Genomic DNA, 18,833 nt, shown 5'->3' with positions numbered 1-18,833 from the left:
GTAAATTCAGCATATAATAAGGAAACACAGGCAAGCTGAGTGTACCTCAGGCAGCATTGGCCAGCCAGTGCTCCAGTTTCTGTCATGGAGCCGTTGCTCAGTGTATGCTGCCCACATGCCCCCAAGCATCCTTATGCAATGCCATAAGAAGATGGCATTAAGGCATGCTCAGAGGTCAGAGCCTCTGGACAGCTTTAGTTTTCAATCCCTTTCAGTGTCGTACACCTTGCACGGATGATCTTGCAGAGGGATTTGCAGGGTTCAAAAGTTCTCTGGCCACAGATGGAAAAGGCGTGCCCTGTGAGTGGATGTGCTCTGCCATCCCTTTTCTAAACAGCTTGCAAAACATTTGCAAAGGCAGGCAGCACTTTTTCCTTCCCCTTCCTGTTTTGCTGAATCTGGTTTCTCATTTACCTTGATTTATCATTGCACATAAATCTGGAGGTACCTTTGCACAACCTGCTGGAAAGATGCATGCTGGGTTTGCTTGTCTCAGCTTTCCTCAGCGCCCCGGTGCAGCCTTGCAAAGCTGTGGAGAGCTGTGGTGGTAGGCAGGCTGGGAACTGAGAGGGCATGGAGAGATTTCATCTTTTCCTGCACTGGATCCATGCCTGGCACCTGCCTGCCCTTGCCGTGGCACCAGCTCGTGCTGGGTGATCCATCAGCACTCTCAGATGAGCAGTGAGTACCACGCTCTGGTGGAAAATCATCTCAGTTCATGGCATCAACAGCTGTCTAAGACAGCACTCAGACCATGGTGAATCCAAGGGTGGACCTCTTGAGCTCTCCTGGTGGAGCAGGGGTGGTCCAGCATCCACAGGCAGATGTAATGGTGAGAGCCTGCACAGCCCTGGTGGCTGCTGAGGCACAGAGATGTGTTCCAGCACTCTGAGGTTCACACTGAGGCAGGGAGAGGCTGCTCTACATCCCAGGGAATGCTTTCACCAAGGAATCTAGTGCAGCCCTAAAGTTTGTGAAGCATGAAATAAGATTTCTCTTTAAGAGAGAATCATCAGCCCTTACTGAATTCTCCAAGTCCTTTCTATTGTTTTAAATCACCCTTCCAGGGCCCCCTGAGTGCTCTCATGCAGCAGGCATTCATTAGATAACCTAGGAGTTTGCTGGGATAGCAGGAGCCAGCACCTGTCCACAGCAAACAGCAACTGTGCAGCTCTTGCTGAATTATGGAAATGACTGAATCCCTGCAGTGTAGCCTGTTTTACCTACACAGGAGCAAAATAAGGCAATCTCCTCCTCAGGGGAGGGGGTTTGTCACATTTTGGGGTGCTGCAGAGCAGTCTGTGACATTGACATGGAGCATATGTGTGCCCATGGTGCCACTGTGTCCTGCCTCGTTGCACTTAATCTCCTAAAACAGCAGCTTTGTGGTAAGAAACCAAAGGCATCCCTGCCATGACTCACTTTGGAGGCCATGTTTCTTTCAGTTGGAGCACTCCATGATGCTGTTGCCACATGTTGTGAGTACTCCTGGACTGACAGATTCATTATTAATTGATGTGGCTTATGAATTTTTCAGTGTTTTCTCACACTGTGCATCACAAAATGAAACCACCTTTTATGAGACAAAGATCTCTCCTAAAGTCCTACATCAAAGCTGCAAAATTGTCACCCATATTGTGATCTTGTTCAGCCTTCACCATGAGCATGTTTGCTTTGAAATACTTAATCAACCATTTGCTGAGCTACAGAGCTCCTGGCATGTTAAAGGATGAGTGTCCTGAAACTTTCTCTTTGAGGCATTTGGCACCTATAACCCTGCACAGCATATGCATTTGGCTGCATTAATTATTTTAGGAGAAATTAAGCCAGGCTTAGAAAGGGTTCAAGTAGACACCTGCTCTGCAATGCCTGCAGTGATAGGCTGGCTGCAGTGCTGGTCAGTTTTGGGTTCCTTAAAACCTAATCTACACATACTTTTAAATTTTTATTCTTTTGCTTTAGCAACTGTTACACCAATGTAGGTAATCTCTGCAGGGCAGGCAGAGAGAACTAATGTGGTTGTGGGTAGACGTATGAAAACATCTAATTTACCAGCAGGCAGTTGGGTAATGATCAGTTGAGAATTACGAATTATGTAAATCATGTATTTGTGGCATGCTGCTGAAGAAAAGCCCAGTGCATATGACAAATCATGTATATACTGAAATCTATAATACTTTTCACATTTAATTGACTGGGGCAACCTTATGATTTATATCTTTGCTTTATTCGCAGCATACACATAACATAGTCATAATGCAGAACGAAACTAATTCATTTTCTCTTTGACTTCTTAAATCATTTATGTATTTGGCTGTCAAGTACTTGAATATAAAGTGGGCATGCATGTGGCAGATAATAAATAGCTGATTCTCTAGTTAAGAAATTGAGTTTTAATGATATTAAGGTCTGTGTTGCCTTACTTGGTCTTGCTTAGATGGTAGGCCTCACATTTGCACCTTTCCAGCATTACTCTCTTAATGGCTCTATATAGTGTTATGGCTGTGTAAAATGTACTCTGCTTGCTCTGAGGGCACCAGGAGCCTTTCCCAGGCACAGGAGTCCTTCCCAGGCACAGTAGGAGACAATGACTGAGCTGTTAGGATGCTGCCCTTAGTCACAAGAGAGCTGCTGAAAGGTGCCAGGAGGACAGGCAGGGGCTGTCTCATGAGTACCATTCTGTAGACAACAAGAAGAAAATGTTATTTTGGCTACTACAGACCAGGACTGCTTTCCCAAAGATCAGTTTTTGTCATGGACTTACCATGCAGAATTATTGAAAATACAGCCTGGGAAGATTTTTTTGTTTCTTTTAAGTACCAGGTTACTTGGCTTGGTGTCACTACTTAGTCTTGGGAAGCACAGCCCTGGAAAGCAATACCTTACCCACTCAACCACAGCCACAGAGACTGCCTAGGCTGCTTGTTGGCTCCTAAGAAAAATAATCTTCTGCAGTCAGATCTTTCCTGGACACCTGTAGCATCACTGGAAAACATCTGCACAATCAAGATAGTGCAGAAAGCGTGAGGCAGTTTGTTGGCTCATTATCATACTGCAAAATCAACCCTCCTCCACAGCAGCAGCCTCAGTTTCTAAATTTAGCTCCTGAGTTATTTTGGGTAGTGTGTGATTAACCTCAATTACTGTAGCTCAGATAGAATTCAAATAATGCTCCCTCTTTCAGAATTGCAAAGAAATGGAAATCTGGGTCTGTACATTTCCTACCCTTAATGAAGCAGCTCCAAGAGGTTCTTCCAGAGGTGCAGGATAGTTGTGTGGTACATTTGTTCATGGAGAAGCTGACAGGGGCACCTGATCCTGAAAAGTGCTGGTAATCCATGGCTCTGTGCTGGTGGTGGGATCAGGAATATAAAGATGAACCACACCAGCAGGTTATGTTGGGCAGCTGGTGTGAATGAAGCTGTTGAAGCTTCAATGGATTTGGATCGCAGTCAGGACACTTTGTAGTTTTCCTGAATTAAATCCATAACAAAGGCTTTCAAAAGCTAATCAAAAATATACTTTCCATCAATCTTAGCCATAGTCATTGTTGGCTCTCTGGAAAATCAGTGGTGAAGCAGCGTATGTGACAGACGAGGAGATGCTGTGGAGAGCAATGGGTCAGGGGCAACGTGGTGTTTCAGCTGATCCAGTGAGCACCAACAGATGAGCTCATCACTCATCAGGCTGAGAATCAGAACTTTTGTCATCACTGTGGCTGTAACTTTCCAGACTACACTGCACCAGACTGCCTGAGGGTGAGGATGCTCAGCCCCAGGAGGCAGCAGGGCAGGCATCAGAAGCTGATTTGGATTGGTGAACTTTGTGTTTGTCCTTTGTGGGGGCTTCTGTTCCAGAATGTGGCCCCTCACCACTTGCTCTGTCTATCAGCAATGTAGCACAGGAGGTCAGCCTGAAGAACTGAACTGCTCCTGAAGGAGTTGCATTGGTTAATTTTTCACCTTGATTTGCCTTTTGTTTTTCTACAGCTGGACAACCCTGATGAGCAAGCAGCACAGATCAGACGTGAGTTAGATGGACGTCTCCAAATGGCAGAACAAATTGCCAAGGTAAAACCAGAAGTCTACTGTCATTAATAACCTCTTCATTTAGGAGTATACAAGGAGTTTGATGCAGCCCCCAGGTCCTGTCATTCTCTTACAAGTTTCTTCTCATAATAATTACCGGTTAGAAGTGATCAGATTTTTAGCTGCGAGATGAAGCCATTCTGATGTGCATTTCTTGGAATGTCCTGATGAGCTGGGAGAGTTTAGGTTCCTGAAAAATCCCTTGTGAATCCTCAGAGGTGTCACATTTCTATGCTAGACAATAAGGTGGATAATCGTGTGTAAAAAAGGAGCCAGGAGTCATCCTAATGGGATTTGTGGTTTTTGCTGGGCTGATAGGAGCCACAATTTCCTGCCTGTAGGGAAATGCTGCCTCAATAAAGGTCCTTCAGATGTATTATCCCAAAGAAGTTCACACTGTGCATGAGAGCAGTCAGGCCATCACTGCCCCCTGCAGACATTACTGCTGTTTGGAGAGCTCCAGACAGCTTTGATAACCAAGCACTCAGCTGATGTCCCTGGAGACCCTTCTGCAAGGAGCCATCTCCCGAGGAGCAAATCACACCCCTACACAGTGGCCTCCAATGGACCATAGATGATGGAGAGGATCCTGTTGACATCAGCATGGCTGAGTTTTCTCCTTGCCTCTAATCAGATGCTCTGAGTCACTGATAAAGCCCTAATGGGGCTGAAGTCATTTGGAATGATCTATCTGGCTGTTCTTGATAATCAAGAAACCATTACTACAAGGCAAAAAAAAAATCTAATCACAGAGACAAGCTCAGTCCAGGGGCCTGCCTTTCAGCAGCAGTCCTCCCAGCACCGAGCTGGGCCCAAATTAGGATTTTTTATAAGATAGGTAATATCAGAGCTGTTTGCAACCACACTGATATGCCTGGATGTGAAAAGCAGAGCATATTGATTTATAGTCAGGCATTGACAATGGTGCTGATGGAGCCTGCACTGCTGCTCCTCACTAACAGCTCTGTTAAACATCTGCTGCTGTTTTGTCTTTGGGGACATAGGCTCTGGTTTTCCCCTCTTCACTGATAAAATTAGTGAGATAGCCAAGGACCACATAGCCAATCAATGGTGCAGCAAAACAGCAAATTCACTGTAGCTCTTGTTCACTGTTCAGCATTTGGCCCTTTGCCATTTCATTCTTGTCAAGAAAACCTATAGTATTTATTTGCAGTGAAATGTAAGCCTCTGCACTGAGCACAGCTGCTCTGGTTCTGAGATAGGTAGCCAGGCCCTGAGAAAAAGATTGCCTGGTTTTGTGATTTCATTTTCTCTTTATGGTATGTAGAACAACAATATGCATGATTCAGTAGCAGCCAGCAGAAGCTGCAGCATCATGAATTATTTTTTGCAAATGAGAATTTGCCATTTCCATTCTTCCCCCAAGGATATTGAAAACAAACTATGACACTGCTGGCCATCCAAGAGAAAGTCAGGGGAAAATTTCTCAACATAACCTGACATATTTCTGTGCAGAATTCAACCTTCAAAATACAACAGTGCAGCTTGGAGGGTGGTTTAGAGTAAAAGGGGCTTACCTGGGTTTCAGTTGGCAGCTAGGGATATTTAATCTCTGTCATGGTACTGCAGCAGACTTTCCTTTCAGAATGTCAGGTCCCGCCAGCATCTGCCTGCAAGAAACCTTGTTCTTTCAGATCCATGAATACCATATTTTGGAGGCATCTAAATGACCTTTTGAATCTTCTTCTGTAGCCTCCTTTCAGGGCAAGGCGGCTTTCCCTGTATCAGAGGGCAGGTTCACAATTCAGCTCAGTGAAAGGATAGCATTTCCATTTTTATCTCCAATTTGCAGCTTTTAATACAGATTTGCTGCACAGGGAGGCTTACAGTGCTTGTGAAACCAGCACTGAGGTGTCTGTCTTGGAGATTCCATGCTTGAGGCAAATTAATACCTCGTTGTTAAATAAAGAAATTCACACTAGGACATTTGCACTTCAGAGGCAGCAAAGGCTGTGGAGTCTTACGGGACCAGTGGCTCTGCAAGGCTTCATCTGAGCTGTTGTGTGACCTTGAACAAGTCACTGTTGTGCCAGCTTTCCTGCCTCTGCATGCCAGGACACAGCTCTGGGTGTTTTTGCCTCCCCCTGTGCCCAGTAGAGTGCAGCTCAGTGCAGCACTAGGGCAGTGCTAGGCAAGGTCCCCCACTGAGCCCAGTGCATCAAAGCACATCAGCCCAGCCTTGGAGCCAGGCAGCTTGAGGATCACACTCTGTGGCAAGCAGATGTTTTAAAGCTGAATCTGGACAGGCTTTTCAGTCTGTGTATTGTACTTTTCCAGCAGCTAAATAGAGCAGCATTACAGCTGAGAGCTTAGTGATGCCAAGGCAGACGTATTTTTCTCTGCAGTGGCAAGTGCTCTACTGTCCTGTGGTGCCTTTTCCCCCTCCCAGTCACCTGGCCACAAGGACAAGGAGGAGCACGTGCAGGAGCAACTAAATGAGACCTGGTGGTGACACTGGAGTGCTATGTCTGGCTGAGGCTGGACCCACTCTGCTCCAGCCTGCTGGGCAGGTCATTCCTCAGTATCCTACTCTGCCTGCCTCCATGCTTGTGCCTCTCCCTATTCCTGATCCTCTCTCTGCTCCCAGTACATGGGGAGGTGACTAATGCCCTTTCTTGCTGTTGTCTGCATCTCTTGATAGTTTCTTACTCCAGACTTCCCCCAGCTTTATCTCCAGTCTGATGGGTGACTTGAGACTTGAGATCTGCATCTCTGCGTTTCCAACATCAGTTAAATAGTCCCAGTTAAACTGTTATGCATCACTTCAAACTACATTTTAGTCCTAATACAAGAAGTTGCTGGTGGCACACAGTGAAATGTCTCAGTCCTTGCTGCACTGCTGAAGAGGTTTGTGAGGGCAGTGCCAAAATTGCAGTCCCTGGAGAGATGGATGACAGCAGGGTAAAAAAGCAATAATGTCTGAACATCATTGCTGCAGCAGTAGTTCTCAAAATCTATGAAACAGTTGTTTGGTTTTTTTTTTTCCTAGGGGTGACTTGCAACTTATATAATGCACAGACAATACAGGAGGCTGATTAAGTAGTTTATTTTACGGTAGGTCTAATTTACATGAGGGAATTGCTTCCCAGGATTGAGGCTGGAAACAGATGGCCATACTTCAGCTGCTTGGTGTGAGTGCTGCTGTGAGCTCTGCTTGTAGTGATCTTAAGGACTGATGCAAAAACTAGTGCAGAGGAGAGCTCTTTCAGCACCCTGATGACAGTCTTCTAGAAGAAACATGACCTTATTTTCTTTCCTAGCATACATTTTACAAATGGCTTTTTACAAACTTGTGAATTGCCACCAAGATTGTTTGCACATCAGCCTTGTGTTCCCTGGCTGCAGATGCTGCCTTTCTGTTTTACACCTTGCACAGTGCTTGTAACCCACTGAGAGACATTCAAATCCTGAGCAGATTCAGGCCATGGGAGGAGTTGACAGAAGATGCAGGACTCAGGCTGGTGATGGGCAGCAGTTCAAAGCTGAGAATATTAATTAGGGAACATCATATTTTCCTCTCACTGTCACCCTTGGTTTTAGAGTTTAAATTTCCTGTTGACAGCAAGCAGCACTGGAAAGTCTCACAGTGAAAAGTTGTCTTCTTGGGGGGAGACTCAGGCCTTGGCAAGTAGTGGAAAGGATGTTTTACTTCTTCTTCCAGTTAGGACCAAACATTCCTGCCCACACATGGCTGGTTTTCTCTCTTTGGGCTCCTTTCACAGCTGGAAACCTGATGAAGCAACTGCTCAGAAGTGTTTTTAAAGGAGCTGGCACAACTGGGAGACTGGAAAGCAAATTTGTTACTGTCAGCCTCCTCTGAATCCTTAGTAAGTTGCTGTTGGTCACAAAGTTCAGTTGAGATCTGGCCTGGAGTGTTTGTAATTGAGGAAAATGCCATCCATTGGAAAAAGCCCATTTGCAGATAGAAAAGTCAGTGAAATTCAAGTGCATGCAAGATACAGGAAAGTTGGACAAGTACCAAGTAGTAATTCAGTGAGAAACTAGCAATAATGTTTCTACATTACTCAGGGGGAAGCTGTAATTTGTCATCTGGTTTGTAGGAGCTCCCTGCTCACAAATCTCTACAGATGCTCTTGGGGGATTCTCCCACTGCAACAAGTGGCTGTTGATTGTCACAAACATTCATTCTGTTGTGTTTGTTTCCAAATCCAAGGAGCGCAAGTTTCCCAAGTTTGTGTCCAAAGAAATGGAGAACATGTACATTGAGGAGCTGAAGTCATCTGTCAATCTCCTGATGGCAAACTTGGAGAGCATGCCTGTGTCTAAAGGAGGCTCTGAGTTCAAGCTGCAGAAGCTGAAACGTAGCCACAACACCTCAATAATTGACATGGGAGAGGAGAATGAGAACCAGCTTTCCAAGTCAGATGTCGTGCTGTCATTCTCCCTGGAGGTAAGCTACATGCACACAGCAGTGTGTACAGTTCATGGGAGTAAAAAGCACAGCAGCCAACTTCTGCTCAGTTCAGATTTAGGTTAGGTGGAGAGAGGTGAGTAGAAATCACTCTCTGTTTACTGGAAGCTTTGCCTGTGATTAAACACTGTGTCCTTTCTGGTGTCTCAGCACCTTGTTGGAGCAATCTGTGTGATGTGCAGTCTGGCATTTTGTGATGATGTATATCAAATGGCTCAGAAATCTGCATCAGGTATATTACCTGATCTCTTCATGCAGTTTGTTACTGAGTGTAGCCCAGTGACCCTGAGCCTGTATTGTCCCCACAACCATTACAATAATGCAACACTGTAAATATCAGCACCTTTAACTATTGCCAGCTAGAGGGCTCGCTGCATTTCCCTGCGAGAATTGCTTCCTCTTTGAAGAATTGTGAAAAATCCCTGGGGTTTGAATTCACCCAACAGATTGATTTGCAGTTTGTGTGGATATCCTGTGCTGTGCTGGGTTGCTCTTTGCTCTCTGTTGCATGCTGATTTTCTGCTCAGTGCTCTGTTGAGCAGTTTGTCTGTGCAGCCCAGGGGAAGGCAGGGTGCTGTTGCTGCCTCAGTCCTGGTTGCTCTGTAGCTGTTTTCAGCCAACTCAGTTGTTTTGTGCAAACACATTTGTGGTCTATTTGTGGGCATATTTACTTCAAGGAGTCATCAACTCACCCCTACAGAATTGTTGTTGTCTGTCAATGAGTGGGTTTATGTTACATTGTCAAAACAACTAGCAGGATGGAGTCAAAAATGTAGGATGCAGAAAAATCAGAAAATTTTGGTTTTGTGTAGTTTCCTGTTTATTTCCCTTCCTAGAGACTCTCTTGTTATACATATCATGCTAATGCAAAACTTAACAACCCTGGTTGTCCAGTCTCAGAATTCAACTCATTAAGTGTCTGAAACCATCTTGATAGTATTCAGTTCAGTCTTATGTAAAACTAGGGCTGTGAACCCAGAGATGATGCTTTCAAGAGCAGCATCAAATAAGGCTGACTTCCAAGCATTCCCATGTGGAGGAGCAGGGAGCTATCACAAAGCAGTAGCCCCCTGTTGCAGAAGCTGTGCAGTGTGTACAGATGTGTGTGAAGGGCCACCCTTACAGCAGGGTGTCACAAATGCTCTGCTCCAGCTGAACCCCATCTGGTGGGAAGCCAAAGCCCAGTGAAGCACTGACTTCAGGAGCTGGCAGGTCTGGGCACTGCTCAGTGCACAAAACTCCTGCTGCAAGAAAGCTTTTACCAAAAATGGGCACTCATCAGAGGCTTTGTGGAGCTCTGTGTGCCAGGGACAGGATCCTCAGCTCCAGACAGATCAGAAGACCTGAGGAGAGGAATTTTAAACCCCTGTGTATATACTACATAAATAGCTGTAATAGAACATGAACAGAAACTCCCACAGTGATTCTTGTAGAAATGTTTAAGGTATGTGGTTAATGGGATTAATCACCTTTAAAAAGAAGGGAAAAAAATTAATTACCTGCACAAAACTTAGGTGGTGACTTCTTAATTAGGAAGATTTTCTATAAGCAAGATGAAGGAAGTTATTTTTGGTTTTGTTTGGTTTTGGTTTGGTTTGGTTTTTGGGTGTTTGTTGGCGGGGGGGGTCTTGTTTGGGGTTTTTTTGGGGGTTTCTTTGTTTTTTTATCAGAGCTATAGGGTGGGCAGGGGACAGCAGTTTTAAACTAGAACAGGGTAGATCTAAATTTGGTATAAGAAAGAAAAGGGTTTTAATGAGGGTGGTAGGACACTGGAACAGGGAACAAATGGGACATAGGTGTTTCATCCTTGGAGTTTTTGAAGATCAGGTTGGATGGTGCTCTGAGCAACCTGATCTACTGAAAGATGTCCATGTCTCAGCATGGGGATTGGACCAGATGGTCTTCAAATGCCAAACCCCAAACCATTTTATATTAATATTAATATAATGGAAATTAATATGGAAAATATGCTTTTGGCACAAGCTGAGTAGTTGTGTGCATTTTTTCCCCTGGATTTCACATATTAAGGCATTTCTAGATGGACCAGGAGTAGATCTGTGAAGCCCATCTCCTGAAGCTCGGTACAGCCCTGGACACCCAGGGTTTCAGTGAGCCCATGTGCAGTCAGAGGGAATCCTGGTCTCCATACAGACCTGGCTGGCTGCCACAGTGTCCCCTCAGCCTGGGCAGTGCCACCATCCCTGCCTCCTGCCCCTGAGAACATCCAGCAGCACAGGGGGGACCTGGCTGCCCCCATGGGCTCCAGCAGGGTGTGAAGGAGCTGCTCCTCTAACGCTTCTCCTCCTCTGCCTGCAGGTTGTCATCATGGAGGTGCAGGGGCTGAAGTCGCTGGCCCCCAACCGCATCGTGTACTGCACCATGGAGGTGGAAGGGGGGGAGAAGCTGCAGACAGACCAGGCTGAAGCCTCAAAGCCAACGTAAGCCTTGCTTTGCTCTTTGGTGTCTCCCCACCACACTGTTCTGCCCTGTCTCTGCACTGCTGAGTCACTGCAGATAGCTCTGCCTCCTGCATGCTGAGGGCAGAGGGGACTCTCAGAGGCAGAGGAGAAGCATGGCCTTCCTTGCACACATGCAGAGTGTTGTCCTGCAGCTAAAAATGGCACATAAGCCCTGCCTGAGGGGAGTAAAGTGTTAATGAGAGGCTTATGTCTCGTGTAGCCACCATAGAGAGATAAATTTGTGCCTATACATAAGTGCTTTACTAAATAGGGATGGAGTTAAGCGTGTGCTTAGATAAGTACTTGCCTGAGTGTCCATCTGAACTGGTGCCATCAGGTATAGGTACATTATCCTGTCCTCACTGTCAGGGTTTTGGCAGTCCTACGAGAGAGAGAACAGCTGGCAGGGACACAGTCTGGCAGCCAGAGGTGGAAGGGAGGATCTGGGAGAAGTTTCAAATTACTCAGTTAAAGCTTTATTTGAGACCTCTCTGGCCCAGTCCCATTCAAGGGCAGAGTCTTGTCCTGTCCTCTTTGACCTCGTCCCCAAATCCTCACTTTTGACCCCATACTTGGCTTTCTTTTGTCTTACCTGGATGTTGTTAAGCACCTACCAGTAGTGATTGGCCTTTGTTATTTGGAAGGAGGAAATGATGAATGGCTTATTTCCTTTCCAATTTGTGGGATTAGTTAACTTGAAACATTCTGTATTTGAGGCAGTGTTTCTCTGAATGACTGCAGAGATTTCACACTTAAATTAAATTTTCAATGTGGTTCCTGACAGTGGAGAATTGCTGAGGTGGTGTGAAGCCTCCTCCAGGACTAGGGAGCAGTGCTATTGTGCTCATATCCCCTTCCCTGTGGCCAGTCCTCAGAGGTGTTTTGCCAGGAGCTTCCCAAGCTCGTGGAAGGAAATCCAGAACCACCTGGCTGCAGGATTGGCAGTGCACAAGCACTGCAAGCAGCTCAGGAGCAGTGAGAGACCAGGACAGGCTGCCCTCCCTCTGTCACTGTCCTCTCACAGAGGCACAGAAATTGCTGGTGCCTCATGCCCTGTGCTGCACCAGAGCAGCAGGAATCTGCAGTAAGCTGTTCATAAACAATATTCCCAATCAGGGAAAGTGCTGCAGCCTGGCTGACTTTTCAAAATGCTTTGAAATCTGCTTTAGAGAAGGAAGGAAGAGAGCTGAGCTTAGAGCAAAATTTCCATGAGAACTTACAATTGTCACTATTTTAGGTATTCTTATTGCCTCAGTGGAGAAAGTTGGGCTCTATTTAGGGGAAATTGCTACCATTCATACTGATAAAGCACATTTCTCCTGGGTTGCATGTACTTGTTTAGATTGGTCTGTTCATCCCACCTTTGCTCACAGGATCTGCCCTTCCATGCACAGGTCTTCTCACTGCAAAATGCAGGACTATTTCTATGAGAACTGCTTTCAAAATAAGACCTGCAGGAGTGAACTCTTTAATTGAGTGGGTCTTTTTATTATAATTAAATGTACAGTGTCTGGGCATGAAGCCATCAGCCCTCAAGAAAATGCAGCCAACACTGAGTGCTGTGGTGTGATAAAAGTCATGCAAGTCCATCACATTCATCCTCTCTCTGCACTGGCTTCCTGCAGAGGTGTGAGCCAGGCTTCCAGACTTCTGGATTGCTCCAGCACTTGGGCTAATACCTATGGAAATGGCTTAGGAGGGGAGTAGGTTTGATAGTTGAATTCCAAGAGGGTCCTAAGACCTTTTCTTTCCAGAACCAAAGACCAGCCAAGCTGTGGCTCTAGAATAATCTTCACAGAAAGCAGAGGCCATCACAAAAGGCTTGTCCTTCTTTCCTCTCTGCATTAGAGGTGTTTCTTGCACCTTGCCTCCCCTCCCAGGCACAGCAGCAGAGATACAGGAAACCAAAGCTCTGTGAAAGCAATTTACTGCACCTAAGTTCTCTTGAGAAGGAAAGAGGGAATGAATCAGATGTGACATGTTTGTCATCTTGCTTAATACAAGACTTGAAGGCCCTCAGGTGCTCTGGTGATGAGGGCAGTGATAGAAACAGCTCAGAGAATGTTTTGGTGCATTTTTGAGCAGTGCTGCCTTAGAAACAAAGGATTTATGGCAATGCAAAACAGCCTTTGGAGGTGTTAGTTTAGATGCTGACATCAGTCTCACTGAGGTCATTCACACTGTGCATGCTTCTGTGCTTTTTGTAATAAGCAAACCACCCCTAGAGAAAGGAAGCAGCTCAGTGGAGGCATGAGGGACTGCTCCCTGCCCAGCATCCCAGGATTTGTGTGCTTTGGCAGGGATGCTGCCTGGCCTGGGGGTGAAGAACACTTGGGGATTGTGAGCCTCAGCACTATGAAACTGTGAACACCAAAGCAAGTTACCTCTGGACATCCCAGAAGTTTTATGTCTCAGAGGCTCAAAAAGTGTGAGTTAAGCACCTGTGCTCAGAATATGCAGTGAATGCAGGTCTGGAATCAGGCAGCATTTCTAAACTGCCAGCCTTGAAACTGAGTGAAATTCAGCTTTGCCATTGTCTGGAGGCTCTACAGGCTACAGAAGGCTAAATTTCTTATAAGCATCAGGGGAGAAAAATTACATTTGAACAGTAAGATTCACTGGAAGACTTCACTTTTCTATCACAGCCCCTTGTCATGGGGTGGAGAGTGTTAGGGGCCCCTCAAACTTGTAGGACATCTTTTTACCTAACTTGTGGGGTTGTTCACTTTAATCTCATGTGTCCTTCAAATGCCAGCCCTCAGCTAGAGCACAAAGTGACAGCACACTGGTGATGGTGGCTGCTCTTCAGCTCAGTGCCATGCCAGGGGTTCCAGCCTAGCTTCCACATCTCTAATGACAAAAGGCAGTTCACCAGCCAGGGGAGGATTGCCAAAAGCACCAGTCTAGGTCTGTGTGAGATCCTTTTTTCATCATTCTGGTGCAAAACTGGCAGTTTTTGAGAAGAAAGCATCTTAGTGACTTTGGACCTTGAATCCCATTTGCAGATGTGGAGAGAGGCAGGGCAGCAGCAGGGTTAGCAGCCCTCAGTACCCAGTACCCAGCCATCAGATGAGTTGGGTGCAAGGAGTGTGGGTTTTGGGACAACAGTAAACACTGGCCTTCTATTTCTTCTCTGGCTTCATGTTGGATTACTGACATTTTAAGCCCAATCCCTTCATGTGAGGATTATCTGCCTCAGCACAGATGCAGGGGATGGCACAGTTCTAGAGAAAGCCAGACCTGAAATAGCAAGGTTCATTTCAGATCAGGCTTGCAGTGTTTTATTAGTAGTGCTTTTAATAAGTTGTGTAAGAAAAAGCTTTTGTATATTACGCCCTAACACACAGATGCCTCTCAAAGATATCTCAAATCCCAGTGTGAGAAGGATTTTACTGCTTTTCGTGCTGGAACTGTGTTCTTGCAGATGTTTGTGGGGTTTATACCTCTCCCCCCTTCCCTGTGTACTGGCCTATGGTCTGTCCTCTGCATGTCTCCAAAATGTCCTTCAGGAGCTGTGTCAGTAGTGCTGCTGTTTGTGCAGCCTGGGAACAGGGTTCTCAAGGGGTTTGGGAGTAGCACAAAAGATCCAGCCACAACCTCCCTGTCCTAAAGTCTCCAGAGAAATTGCTGGATATATTTAAACAGTGACCTGTGCTTGTGGCAGTGCTCATGGTCAGCATCTCACATCACCTTTCTCTGATGTGAGCAGAACAAAAGAAAAGAGACCCAAACAACAGCAAGGACCTGTGTGCCTTGTGAATAAATGCTACAGATTCTGGAGTTATTTTGGCACCCAGATAAGTCTCAGTCTCTATCACAATAGTGAAAATTGGGTGTCCCTGCATTGAACTGAGCTGAACCATTTGGGGTAAAAGCAGTAAATACTGGTGGGGAAGAACCTGGCCAACCTGTCTGTGCATTTGGCATTCCAGGAAGGGACAGAGGTGTGGGCTGCTCCTCTGGAAGTGTTTTCATTGTGAGGTTATCTATCCCCCTTGCAGAGCAGTCTCTTCAGTGCTAGTGCAAGGGTGCAGTAGCTCAGAGAATGAGAGTTGAGGATGGAGCTTGTTGTTTTCATAAGGAGGAAAGGCCACTTGGCATTGCTTGGGATTTCTTTTCCATGTAGTTTTCTTCAGCATGTGCTGTAGGGCAGTGCTGGAGAAAGGACACTCAGTGACTCTCATCTGACTTCATGCCACGTCTTACATTTGTCATGACCAAGGGCTTGAGCTTTGTCCCCTTTCCAGAAATTCACTCTTGATAAAGTGATGTCTTTGGTAAACTTCTAAACCTCTCCCATCTCCTTTCCCTTAGCCACCTCCCTAGGAGACAGGGGTGTCTGGTTTTGTCTTTGTGCTGTCTCTGATGCTGCTCCCTGATGTGTTTCAAGGTGCTCTGACAGCTCTGCTGCTTCTCTCTGCTCTGACAGGCTGCCCTTGTTCAGATCCCTGCACCAAGCCTCCAAGCTTATCACTCAGCCAGAGTTTTTGTTTCAAATTAGTGTGCCACATCCATCAGAGCCCTCTGTCTGACCATGAAAAGGGACAGGACCTGCACAGCATCCTTCTCCAGTGCTGTTTAGTCACCTTCTCCTTCTGGGAGATGGGCACTGAGCAGCAAAAGGAGAAGCCCTCTGGGAAAGGAGGCTGGCAAGCAGGGATGCTTTCTCTGTCTGCAGAAGGGGAAAATCTGGTCTTTTGATTCAGGAATCCCCTGCCTCAGGCCAGGGAGTTTGAAATGGTGCCCCGTGGCTTTGCACAGAGAGGGCTGTGATGGGAGTGTTCTGTTGCAGTCAGTGTTTTGCTGCTGCAGTTTCTTGGGAGATGGTGTGAACACTCCCCTGTGGTAAAATGAGAAAAGTCCTTCTGAGATGCATAAATTTCAAATATTCCATCTAACTAATTTGACTCTGCTAAACTGAAGGGGTTTATGTTGGTGTGAGTGAGAGTAGAGTTTAATTCCTGGTGTGCATCCCTCAGTACAGCTGTTGTTGCCAGGCCTGGTAGGTCTCTCCCAGACATGGCAAAGCTCAGGAACAGGTCCTGTGTGGCTACACAATTTTAAGTAGACATTCATATTTAGGTTTGCATGCTTAGCTAAGCCCTGTGTAAGCAAAATTCATGATGCTGGGTAAAAAACAAAGCAAAAGGAAATTTTAGGAAATAGCTGCTTTTTCTTACTTTTTTTTCTCCTCCTCACTCTTCTAATTGGCTTCAGCATTAAATATAAGCTGTCTTAATTACCCACACTGATTGGATTGCTTTTCCAGTCACATTACTTCATTTCACAGCTGTGCAGATGTTTGCAGCTCTTTCTCCTTAGGAAATCTCTGGGAGCCTTAGGAATGTGTTAAGCAGGTGGCTGGGTACAGCAAACATCAGACACCATTGTTTGTGGGGGGCAGTCCTTGTTCCTGGGGTGAGGCTCTGAGCAGGGTCAGTCTGCCCCAAGGCATCTGTTGGGGAAATGTCTTCCAGGAGAGGCCTTCACCTTTGGTCCGTGTGAGCATGGTGCAGATGCCCTGACCCCGTGATGCTGCTGAGCTGAGAGGTGAAAATGACAGGGACAGGAGCTTCAGGACAGTTGGTTTTAGCCCCTGTGGCTAAGGCTGGAGGGTACAAAGTGATGTCCAAATTCCTGACACGAGATTTCTTCACTTGCAGCTATTTATCATGCCTAGGAGACAGTTTTCTGATGATACTATGCATGACTTTGCACCTGAAGGGTTCTGCTGTTAGCTTGGTTTCACCTGCTCTTCAAGTCCCCTTTTGTGTGACAATATTTCCATAATGCTCCTGAGATTTATGCTGTGATGTTCCCATTTCTGAAAGTGGAGGCTGTGGACAAGTCATTAAGCACAGCAAAAACTGCAATAAAAAGTTATTACCCAAGTGCAAGTATGTGATCTATTATGAGAGGTCTTTGTGCAAGTGATTTACTGCCCTTTTTAATTAGGAATTCAGAACCTTTCCTGATGCTCCCTCATGGCTGTTCTGCAGGATTGGTTCTTATCCAGCTCAGCCACTGTGGGACAAAAATTCTGCTTTAGATTAAACAGCTGAGTTTTTCTCCAGAATAAAGGCAAGATCCTGTAGGGATTCCCTTACCCTGAGTGTCACCCAGACAGCCACACTGCTGTGGAGGAACCTCCTGGACTACCAAGGAATACTCTGCTGGGGCTCTGGATGGTGATCCCAGGTGGGGCCCTGTTCCCAGAGGTCTCATGTTCAGTCCCTGCTCTCCTGCACCACACTAAGAGCTGTGTTGAAGATTAATGTTTCTTTACACTTACCCCTTGTACTTGGTTTCTTCCAGTATCAAGTAAGTGCAAGCTCTGACTGTGTTTTCCCTGGCTTTCAGAGCACACATAGCATTGCTTTCACATGGATTCTCTGGTGTCTAGTAAGGGTTGAGCTCATGCACCTTCTCTTTCACAGATGAATGTCTTGCTTTTCTCGCCAGCTGTCTAATTTCTTGAGTGTTCCTATGCACTTGGGAATTATGTATTCCTGTGATAGCACATACATTCAAATTTAAGTATTCCAGAAGGTGTGATGCTGCCCAAGGCGATTTTCATCGACACCCGTCTGCTTCATCACTCCTGTGCTTGCAGCCTTAAATGGGGATAGGAAAAACCAAAAGGACATTGAAATGAGACTGAGACTCCGTGATCTGAAACAGTGCTACATTAAGGGGAGGACTGCAGAATGCAAGGTCTGGGATACATTCAGTCATAGTGTTTATTGCTCATAGTTGGTGTTCTTAAAAACAAAAAAAGCCATGCCTTAGTGTAAGTTCAGCACATCATTTGCCAGGGGAAAGCCAGGGGATGAGGCATGTGAAAGGGCCTAGTTGTTGGTTTATTTATTAAGTGCTGTGTACAAGTAGTGCACATTATTATTTAATGAGGGGTGCTGCTATTGCTGCAAAGCAGAGTAAGGAGATTGAGGACATGCTTTAAAGAATTGGTACTGTGCCTGCTCCTGTCTGGACAAAGCTCTGGAATGATGAAACAAGAAGACCAACCTTGATAGTGATTTTTCAACATTTTAGGTGTCCTTTCTGTGAAATTAAGGTGGAGTGTACTGGCTTTGTGAATGTGCTGCATCTCCCACCAAACCACAGAACTAATTGTAAAAGCCTTTAAAGGGAGCAACCTACTGCTGTTACTATGTGGAGAAGGCTGCTCGTGGAGAGAGGAGCTTGCAGATGGCTGGGGGGGCATCACCTGCTGGAATTGTCCACTCATCCCCACTGACCCAGGAGATCCTAGTGTGAACTTTGCTTCTAATGGTCAGAAGTTGGGCAAGGCAAACCCAGGTGTCTGGCTAGATTTGAGCTTCCTGTCCTGGATCCTGGAAAAGTATAGGACAGCAAAAATGTGAGTGATGGCACAGCAAGATATGGTCTCACACTTCTTGTTCTTCCTTTTAGCTGATTTTGGAAGGGTGCCTGTCCCATTCCACTGTAAAAGGGGGAGTCAAGAAGCCCCTCTAAGAATATAACATATGTTGAGACATAAATAAGAATCAAATTGGTCTCTCTAGTACCTTGAGTTGTTTTCTGCTGTTTGCATTTAGAAAATATTTCACTGCTCTCTACTCTTTTATAAAGGAGGGTCTAGGCGATGTTGGCACAAACCAGTAACCTGTATTTTCAGGCAGAGGACTTCTGTCTCCTTCTCCACAGTCTGTGTTTGTGAGATACTAAGTTTCTGTAAATCTGGCAGGCTTTATTAAGTCCAAAATCATGACCAGGCCTTAACCAATGGCAGTCCTCTGAAGCTCTATTTTCTTTCAGGGTGACAAGATCAGATAGGAGAGATGAATCATA

At 45.8% G+C, this 18,833-nt stretch overlaps 1 protein-coding gene across 11 annotated transcripts in view; it reads left to right on the top strand.

Moving 5' to 3' along the window:
- CADPS (calcium dependent secretion activator) overlaps window positions 1-18,833 on the top strand; it is a 206,436-nt gene that overhangs the window by 65,025 nt on the left and 122,578 nt on the right. For all 11 annotated transcript variants that reach the window (XM_077184356.1, XM_077184358.1, XM_077184357.1 and 8 more), the window contains exons 4-6: window positions 3,990-4,070; window positions 8,284-8,520; window positions 10,858-10,979. In XM_077184356.1, coding sequence (XP_077040471.1) covers window positions 3,990-4,070; window positions 8,284-8,520; window positions 10,858-10,979 — 440 coding nt within the window. The remainder of the gene's footprint in view (window positions 1-3,989; window positions 4,071-8,283; window positions 8,521-10,857; window positions 10,980-18,833) is intronic.

Source organism: Agelaius phoeniceus, chromosome 11 (genome assembly GCF_051311805.1).
Source record: "Agelaius phoeniceus isolate bAgePho1 chromosome 11, bAgePho1.hap1, whole genome shotgun sequence".
NCBI classification, from domain to species: Eukaryota; Metazoa; Chordata; class Aves; order Passeriformes; family Icteridae; genus Agelaius; species Agelaius phoeniceus.
The sequence above is the reverse complement of the archived record's forward strand: the minus strand, read 5'-3'. Positions and strand labels throughout refer to the sequence as shown.